The sequence below is a fragment of the Liolophura sinensis genome, chromosome 9, assembly GCF_032854445.1.
Source record: "Liolophura sinensis isolate JHLJ2023 chromosome 9, CUHK_Ljap_v2, whole genome shotgun sequence".
Taxonomy (NCBI): Eukaryota; Metazoa; Mollusca; class Polyplacophora; order Chitonida; family Chitonidae; genus Liolophura; species Liolophura sinensis.
In genome coordinates this window covers 30,554,420-30,564,761 of record NC_088303.1, presented here as the reverse complement: position 1 = coordinate 30,564,761, position 10,342 = coordinate 30,554,420, and the positions used below count along the sequence as shown (strand labels likewise).

Sequence of the window (10,342 nt, the reverse complement as noted above, 5' to 3'; positions counted from 1 at the left end):
TAAATAGACAGCATGTGGGCGTGGCTTTGAACTGACTGGTGAGCAGACGACACTTTGATCAGATCACATGAACATGTCAATCATCGCCGATACCAAATGCGACATGCGACATGCTGCTGCAGGTTCATTCCGAAATGTGGCCAGTCCGCGTTGTCAATGCACGCGAGAGGCGTGGCTTCTTGAAAGAATAAAAACACCTCTCATGATACAGAGCTTTCTGCAATTTTCCCACGAGTGTCTCGCGTGTGTCACCTTAAGCTAGGCGTATGTCATCAAATGAATGTCTACAGAGCCACCTGTAAGAAAAGGTTGACCTGGGTCGCGTGACATATACGCATTCCCGTGACAGAACAAGTCAGTACATGCCCATGTAAATAAAGAACTACTTAAATACACAGATAATTGAATATACGTTCAGTTCTCTGTACGGCGGATGATCGCCAGGATGCTCTCCGACAACGTCACCACGACTGGGGGCGAAACGAAAAAAGTGAGTCTAAAGCTGTAATACATATATATGGCCTCGTATTAGTACTTCTAAAGCTATCTAAATCTGTGCTCTTGTAGGTTTCCAGATGTAGCCCGTAGCTAACGGCTTGACAGAAATGTGCCAGCCTTCGCAATTCGGTTTTATAATCCGTTTAATTACACTACCACAACGCGCTGAACTAACATACTACCAGACGGTTAGCATACATGCCCTCTGTTTCTCATTTTTTTAATATGCAGAGACATATAGAGAACAATATATACACCAACACGTTGTTTAGGCCGAGGGATAAATAGTAACCAGATTTTTCACAAGTGTATTCAACTGTATATGTACACTTAAGCCAAATATTGCCATAAGTTGTCTGGAATTAAAGGCAAAGACCTCTAAAAATCGAAATAAGCATCACTAAAAAGACCACTTAAAACTATTCCAAAATGTAAAACTGCTGGGGAAAAAGTGTTTGTCCATCTAATGTTCACTAGTATAGGAAGTTGAGAAAAGCTATCCACAAGCCTACCATCATCAATATGGCAATTTTTATTCCAAATCACTATAGCATATTGAATTAAAGTCAGTGCGAAAGCTAGATTCGATCTCGCAACCTCAGTTGCGAACGTTAATAAATAATATGGGAATAACACTTTAGCCATGCATATACTTGAAGCTAGAATGACCTATAAGAACTTCTGAAATGCCACTTATATTCAGTTGCAGTCGAAATTCTTCCTCTAGTATTATTTTAAGCTAGAATGACCTATAAGAACTTCTGAAATGCCACTTATATTCAGTTGCAGTCGAAATTCTTCCTCTAGTATTATTTTAATCACTACACATTCAACTGAACGAAATTTGAAAAAGTTCGAAATGTATAGGGTTCAACAAATTTAAGTGATCAGAGATAAAGAGGAACTGAAACTCATCTTGGTTTTCAGAATAATAATAATAATCGGAACCATATCAGACAAGACCGTCAACATGTATCATTTATTGGCGCTGCACAACAAAATGAGTTAACCAATCAGATTGCATGTTAACACGTAATCTGTATAGACTTAAATACGTTACCCAAGAAATGGCTTGTAAAAGTGTAACCTTTATTCGTTTCAGTTAACCAAGAAGATTGCTTGTCACGGTGTAACCTGCATTTAAATAAGTTGACCAATCAGATTGTAATATGTGTACTCATGACTGTAAGCAAAGTATTGAGAGAATAAAGTCGTAGTTTAGAGGAAATGCCATTCAGATGAGTGTGTTCGTGATAACATCTCCGCGTTTTTACCTACGCTCACACCCGCAAATCAAGTGATGCATGGGGATTTATAATGGCTCAATTGCCGTGAATCAGCCAAAAAGTCATGAAAATATTGTTACACTTCCATTTATGTCGTTATTTCAACAGCTAACCGTGTATGGGCATGCTGCATGAGAAATTACAGTTCAATATGTATTCGCAACATTTTGTTGCGTGATTGCTTGGGGGCTGTATCTTTAAAAAACGGTGGCCCACACATGTATACATCTATACAACACACTATTACAACCAACTATAGAGTTGATCTACTTATTTATTTATTTGGTTGGTGTTTTACGGCATACTCAAGAATATTTCATTTATACGACGGCGACCAGTATTATGATGGGAGGAAACCCGGCAAAGCACCTAGGAGACCCACGATCCTATAAATTTGAACTATAAATATCATGAATGTATAGTGCGTCATTATATAACGAGGAACATGTGCATGAATTAGTTACCAGTACGTTTTGCTTTATACGTTTCTGGAGGAAATAAACACAGTTGAACGTATACATCGTACATGGCACATATAGTTTAGTCTTGCAGGGGTGTGTGCACGTGTATCACCTTTTGCAAAAGTTTCCTGCCTGGACAGAGTTTGATATGAGGAATGTGCAAATCGGATGTTTCGATAAATACTAAAATACTGAAATTTTATGGTGTCTCAACTTTAATTCAATCTGCATTGAATGGAAAATAGTGTATTCTACACGTAGCATTTGTAGTCGGTTGGTTGAACTGCCTGCGTACATGTAAAACGTAGAATCAACGGCATCGTGCAGTCAAATAACCATATTTGCTGTGTTAGACCTGGCTAATATATGTATGGCGATGTCAGAGCACCCGTCAAATCAGAAAGAAAATGCTCGACTTCTTGTGTATGTTGCAGAGCTCCAAGCCCGTCATGGAAAAGCGTCGCCGTGCCAGGATCAACGCTAGTCTAACGGAACTGAAGTCCTTGTTACTGGAGGTCATCAAGAAAGAGGTAAGGATCAACGCTAGTATAACGGAACTAAAGTCCTTGTAACTGGAGGCCATCAAGAGAGAGGGCCGTGCCAGGATCAATGCTAGTCTAACGGAACTGAAGCCCTTGTTACTGGAGGTCATCAAGAAAGAGGTAAGGATCAACGCTAGTATAACGGAACTAAAGCCCTTGTAACTGGAGGCCATCAAGAGAGAGGGCCGTGCCAGGATCAATGCTAGTCTAACGGAACTGAAGCCCTTGTTACTGGAGGTCATCAAGAAAGAGGTAAGGATCAACACTAGTATAACGGAACTAAAGTCCTTGTAACTGGAGGCCATCAAGGGAGAGGTAAGGATCAATACTAGTCTAACGGAACTAAAGGCCTTGTAACTGGAGGTCATCAAGAAAGGGATAAACATTGACGTTTGTCCAACGGAATTGAAGTTCTTGTTACTATATGGAGATCATCAAGGACTATCGCCAGTCCAGCGCAATTGAAGTCCTTGTTACTGCGTGGAGGTTATCAAGAAAGAGGAAAGGTTTAACGCTAGTCTTTCTCACTAGCAGTAGGAGAAAAAGATTCACGCAAGTCTAACGGATTTGAAATCCTTGCTACTAGGGGCTAGCAGATGGGGGAGGGAGTAACATTATTCTCTGGCGGAACTGAAGAGGTCATTAAGCAGTAGCGTTAATCTGCTGTCCCTATTGCTCGTCCCTGTTACTCGAGGTCATCAGGAAGTAAGTAAAGATTAACGCTTGTCTAACGGAACTGAAGTCTCTCTTACTGGTCATCAAGAAAAAGTCCTTTTTACCGGAAGTCATCAAGACGGGTTAGGCATAACTGTGTACTCTGAAAGAGCTGAAGTCCTTGTAAGGATTAACGCAAGAGAGGCATAATTTAAGTCCTTGTTACTGCATGGTGGTCATTAGAACAGGGGCTAGGGAATTTAATTATAGCCTGGCGGTCATACAGTCTCGTAAGTAGGTCGATCTAACAGATTGTCCAGTGATTCTGCCAGTCAAAATCTTTTCTCAGTGACAATTGCTATCACGTTTAGACATGTTTACTATAGCTAAAATAATGCTGCTTGGAATGGAAGAAACAATGTTTTATTTCATATATAATTTATTTTCTGATGATTATTCACGGACATTTTTTGTTTGCTAGGGCACGAGGCACAGTAAAATGGAAAAGGCAGATATTCTGGAACTAACAGTCAGACATCTTGGACAATTACAAAAGGAGCAAGTGACGGGTAGGAATCAAATTCCACAAAGCTGTTTTTTTTTAATTTAAACGTTCGTGCGTAGTTTTACACATTTATCTTTGTTAAGAACAGTTTATGGTAGTTTGAGCTTGCCTATCATAAGGCATGCTTTATATTATAATGCAGGTATAAGCTTCCAATTCCAATCTAAACTCAAGAATTGTAAATCGCGTTGAATAATATATGTAACTGTATACGAAGTCTCTAGTCATCGTCAAAAAATGTGGAGATTTTTGCCTACAAACTTAGTCATGGCCCATGACCATGACATGTATATAGCGCTATCGGGACGCTATCTGGGGAAGGATAACTCCTTATTCAGTGGTATAATTCAGTGATTCACAAAATTTCTGTGTCCATTACTTGCAAACATGTTATTCGCTTTGTAACCAGGATGAGCACCTATACAGTACTGCAATAGTTCAACTGCAGATGATATTAAATATAATTAAACGTTCGCCATAGAGAGAAAAACCAAAGCTGTGACGACAGCTCTGCCAGGTTTCCTCAGACCATAATGCTGGCCGCCGTCGTATAAGTGAAATATTCTTGAGGACGGCGTAAAACATCCATCAAATAAATGAATAAATGAACACAGAAATAAATAAAAGAAAAAGCGACGACAGTGTTATAGTTGGCAAATGGTCACACGTAAACGGTGAAATACGGCCTTTTGTCAATCTGTCTCAGTTAAGGTTCACACTAATTGTTCATGTAAATGCATAAATAGTAGCAAATTACACGCCCCTTAGCACCACGGCTAAAGCCGAATTAGGTAAAAGGAAATGCATTATGTTAATTTGGAATTGATTAGAGTGAGTGAGTGCTTGGGGTTTAACGTCGTACTCAACAATTTTTCAGTTAAATGACGACGAAGGAATCCTTAGGGTGTATGTAATGTGTCTCCTTGTCGCAGGACGGATTTCCACCGCTCTTTTATCTAGTACTGCTTCACTTAGACGACTTAACGAAGGCAAGTAGGGCGCCCCGCCCGAACCATTATGCTGATACTGGTCAACCAGTCGTTGCACCACGCCCTTCATGCTGAACGCCAAAGTCTTTTAAGGTATTAGGTGTGACTCGACCCAGGAATGATCCTGGATCTACCGCTACCGAAGCGGACGCTCTACCAACTGTGCTATCCGGGCCGGTAGGAATTGATTATACGTCACTGGTCTAGAAATACTCAAAATGATGTTCAGTTATCACCATATTTAACATACAATAACATTAAAACAAATCAAATGGGTCATGCGTGGGGAAGGCTTAGTCCACCAGCAGAATCCTGGTTTATGTAGGACTACAACATAATTAAGACTACATAATTTTAATTTAATTTAATATGGTCACACGTACACTCAAAAACTTAATCTGTTAAATTTAACAGAAAGTCTGTTATCTTAGTGATGCTAGAATATATTCTATCATTGTAGTAGATTATTCAGTTAAATATAACACACATGTTCTATTAATTCAACATAACCATTCTATTAGACTAACAGGATACTGTGGTGAATATGACACAATATTGTGTTATGATAACAATACATTCCATCATCACTTAGACAACAGACTTTCTTTTAAATTTAGCAGATTGTTTTTTTTAAGTAAACGGTGAAATTAGGGCCTTTTGTCAAATTATCCCAAGCATTCTCTCTTGTTTCTAAGGTATGGCGTCCACAGATCCATCAGGATATAACAAATACCGTGTCGGTTTTAATGACTGCTTCACCGAAATGAGTCGATTCTTGTCGTCAGAGAAAGATATCAACGTGGAATTAAGGATACGCATATTGAATCACCTGTCAAACTATCTGTATGAACGTTCCCAGAATCAATTATCAAACGGCACCTCAAGCGGAGCGGGTGGACAAGCCCAGCAGACTATCTGTGTGTCCAGAGGATCTGACATCCAGGCCTTACTGTCCGGTTGCGTGTCTACAGGAACGGACGTTCAAGACAAAGTGTCCAATGCTTCATCCAAGTCGACCTGTGCTCCGCAAAGATTGCTCCACGGAGTGCCCGAAATTCGACCAACCTTCGTCCAAGTGGTCAACTCCGGCACAGCGCCAAACATACAATCCTCGATAACTTCGGCGCCGCCGTCCACCAGTCACGACAGGCATGCTGCCCACGTGACAACCACGATGCCGCCTCCAGTAACAATCGGCGGTGAAGCTGAAGTTCTACAACCATGTCAAGCAAATGTCGTACACTCCATTCAAGACTCATTAAACCAGGTGACTGGCGTCAATAGTGAAAACAATATGCTACAGAGTCTTCACTTCCTTCCAACAAAATTAACAAGTGGAGGCATGACGTATGTTCTTCCTGCCAATGTCTCTGTGGTTCCCAGCGGAAGTATCCCCAGTTACGTCATACCTGTCTTTACCTCGCCAGATTTGGCTTCAGGTTCTCCGATTGGTTCACAGCAACCGTTGTCCCTAGCAACTATCGCCACGCCGTCAGTTCCATCGAGGTTTTTCAAAGAAGACGAGAGTTCGTCACAGTACCAATCGCCCAGTGGTAGTACTTCTGCTTTTGTTCCGGAGGTCAAAGGTATTTTACCAAGCCAAGGCTTTACACCAATGTCGCCTGCAAAGTTGTCATATACGTCGAGTAGTATTCGCTTACCCATACGCGAGAACCAAGACAACAAGCCTACGACATCAACATTGTCTTCTGTGTTACATGTACATTCTGTAAGTGGCCTGTCTATTCCGGTACCTTCCGACGTGATTCGTGCAGTTCCGGAAGTGGCCCAAGAACGAGCCAATATGGCGGAACATGACGTTATGTGGCGCCCATGGTAATTATCAAACTTTATCAAACCGTGATTAAATTCATTTATATGGTCGAATGGTTTAACATTAGGTTGAGTATCAGTCCGCTGCGTCAAGGTGATTCTTATCGTAGAATAAATGAGAGATGGGCAATTTTCAACACAGTAAGGGACAAACTCCGGAAGGTGCACGTTCAGATTTCTGAAAGCTGGGGCGTAGGCAGATATCCATGTTTCCTTGATGGAAAACTTACCGCTCAACACCACCTTGCTACTGCCATTTCACAGCCACAGCTTTGACTGGATGAGAATATAGGTTATGTCATTCAACGAAAAAGACACACCTTTCATAAAAAAACACGACGGAGATTTTCATTTCCGTCGTGATTTGGATGAAAAGAAAGACCAATGTCGGTTCGACAGTACGTTGGCAGACTGAAAGCAGCGGACTGATGTTCAGACTATCTTAATATACTGGCCATAATAGTTTCCTGTGATTTTCAAGGTCTGCGATAATTTACTTACCGTCATATTTTATAATATACATGTATATTTAGTTTATGGTACGCCAAATTTATCCGCGGTCATGCGAAACCAGTGATATATTTCGTTGCATATATTTACACACGAACAAACTTTGGTTAATTTTAGTATAGATTATGTTTACACATTATATACATGTACGTCATCACATACATATGTGTATGTGTTTTCTAGAGTGTGCTCAAATAAAGTCAATAGTGCTATAATCGATATGATCGATATTTTTGTATCAAGTTTTGAAACCTAAGGAATACAGAACGTCAACGCAGATTGGCTGACAGTGGAGATAGGGTTTCTTATGTTAAATCCTGCAATTTTGGTCACTCTTGGAATAAATCTGCCATATCTAAAATTCAGCTCAGGTAGGCATAGCCAGCCAATTAGAAACGATTCCGTATCCCTTTAAACGAAATTTTTTTGTGCTGATCTCTCGTGAATTACATCGTATGAAAGAGAGAAAAATAACCAAGTTTTTTGTATGAAAAAATTACTTCGTAAGATAATTCCCACTTCTTAGCAACCTAGATCCACATACATGCAAAGTATATACTATGAAAAAGAAATGCTCTAGATTTATTCGTCTCACCAGTAACAGCAGATGGTTCTTTGAAGAACCTTGGTGATTGTAGACTGCTCTTCTGCGATAAAGGTTTAACGTATATCTTACATAACAAATGTTCTCTAATTTGAAGGAAAAGCGTGCAGGAACTGAACGTTCTTTGAAGTTTTATCATGAACAAAATTGATCCCAGCTATGCTTATATGTGATCCTAATTATCCTCGCATGCTATTCCATCTTACGAGATTTATTTATTTGATTGGTGTTTTAAGCCGTGTTCAAGAATATTTCACTTATGCGACGGCGGCCAGCATTATGGTGGGAGGAAACCGGGCAGAGCCCGGGGGAAACCCACAACCACCCGCAGGTTGATGGAAGACCTTCCCACGTACGGCCGGAGAGGAAGCCAGCATGAGCTGGACTTGAACTCACAGCAACCGCATTGGTGAGAGGCTCTCACAAGCACGCCATTCTTGAAACGAAATGCAGCTGGAGCATTTGACAAATCTGTACACTTTGAATATCTCAATTATCTTTTTTTTAAGCTTGGAGCTTGAGGTACAAAGAGTTAGTTACTGGTGTGTTTGTCAGAGTTTCTGGCTTACTCAGGCAGATCGCAGACCCAGCAGACTTTAGCCTTGTATCTGTTTGACATCTCATTTTAGCATCTAACATATAATGTCATCGCTGTGAAGAGCGTCTTTCGAAATCTCCGCAGATTTGAAAGCGAGTGTCACCTAATTTCTTGAGCTGGATTTTCTCACGCCCTATACAGTAGTACCAGCTTAAAGTAGGACAGCCCCCTGTAAAGCGGTATTCTATGCTGACATCCATCAATCAAATATAAGATGACGAAACAGTATAACCTGGTTCATTCGGTACTTCGGAAAGAGCCATCAGACGCAATAATTTTTGTAACGTGACATTTTGGGGGAAGATGTAGTAGAAGTAGAAGACGAACAACCTTTTAGGAACTTTACATATTATTACATTGGGTTGTATGGTATTAAAACAGTATTAATTGTTGTTCACGTAATAACCTATACACGCCATGATGGTGTACAGTTATATTAAGCTCTAATATATTAAGCAATAACAAACCAAAAATGTTGATGTAAGCGTCATTTATCACACGTAAGTAATTACAGATTTAACATTTTATAATGAATCAAATTCCTGCAATTCATGCATTTCTTTTACAGGTCACAAACAGATCTGTAAAACAGAGTCTCCTAGCCTATATATCATTTACAGAGCGGTCAGTTCAGAAGTTCGATGGTAAATACGAAAATCTAAGGCTGCATATACCAGTATACTCAGATCTAAGATTAAAAATACAAATATAAATGAAGCTTAAGGCCACTCACAGGTCAGATAACCTAAGATTCCATGCTGGTCCACAAAATGAGACATTCAAGAAACATTGCATATCAACGAAAGTAAAATTTAATCAACAAAAGAACCTTAGAGATGTTGTATACACATTCGCAAAGATGAGATGCTGTATGGATCAAAAAGAAACAATAAACTTGTATGCTCGTGGGTGTGTGTGGGGGGGAGGGGGTCGGGGCAAAACTTGTAACCAGCCTGAGCAGAAATGATTGAAATATAGGGGTAGTGTCATCATCTCAGTGACTTTCTATGGCTGAGACATTGGGGTGGTATCATTATCACATTGACTTTGTATGACTGAAACATTTGGGTCGTATCATTGTCTCATTGACTTCGTATGACTGAAACATGTGGGTTGTATCATTATCTCATGGAAGTTGTATGACTGAAACATATGGGTTGTATCACTGTTTCATTAAGGTAGTGTAGCAGAAGTTTTGGAATCCTATCATTGTCTCATTGAAGTTATATAATTATGACATGGGGTCCTATCTTCGTGAGAAAGGATCTTTGAAGATGACTGAGATGGTACCACTGTATCATCGATCTCGTATAACTGGATCGGTGAGGGGGTAAGATTGAAACACTGAGCTCGTATGATCGAAACCATGTAGTCGTAATATCTGATCTTGGTGATCCTAATATTGTTTGTTTACGATCTTAGATCGAATTAGAAGGATCCCTTCGTCGTCATATGACTGAAAAATTGTTCAGTACGACCTTAAACCCCAAACACTCACTCACTCACTCACTTAGATCGAATCAACAGCTCTTGCTACTTCCTTTCCTGCCGTACGTGGGAAGGTCTGTCAGCAACCTGTGATGGTCATGGGTTTTCCCGGGCTCTGTCCATATACTTTTCACCATCATTAGTGAAATGTCGTAAAAGTGAAATATTCCTGAGTGCGGCGTAAAACAACAATAAAATGAATAAATAAAATAGATCGAATCAGTGGCCTCCGTGGTCTATTGGTTAGCGTGCCAGTGCGGCTATATTACTCGGGAGGCTCTAACCAATTCGGTTGCCGTGAGTTCAAGCCCAGT

The 10,342-nt window shown here is 40.2% G+C and overlaps 1 protein-coding gene across 1 annotated transcript; it reads left to right on the top strand.

Annotated features, from left to right (window-relative positions):
• Positions 1-436: 436 nt before the first annotated feature.
• Positions 437-7,490, top strand: LOC135475497 (uncharacterized). Its single transcript, XM_064755425.1, has 4 exons — positions 437-490; positions 2,680-2,775; positions 3,923-4,010; positions 5,691-7,490. Exons 1-4 carry the CDS (start codon positions 446-448, stop codon positions 6,833-6,835), a joined length of 1,374 nt encoding a protein of 457 aa, XP_064611495.1. The 5' UTR covers positions 437-445; the 3' UTR covers positions 6,836-7,490.
• Positions 7,491-10,342: the final 2,852 nt, after the last annotated feature.

Bases quoted from the DNA above. Each gene is read 5' to 3' on its own strand.
- LOC135475497 (XM_064755425.1), top strand. From the start codon at position 446: ATGCTCTCCGACAACGTCACCACGACTGGGGGCGAAACGAAAAAA. The intron at 2,776-3,922 runs GTAAGGATCAAC...TTTGTTTGCTAG, and splicing joins TGGAGGTCATCAAGAAAGAG to GGCACGAGGCACAGTAAAAT. The intron at 4,011-5,690 runs GTAGGAATCAAA...CTTGTTTCTAAG, and splicing joins ACAAAAGGAGCAAGTGACGG to GTATGGCGTCCACAGATCCA.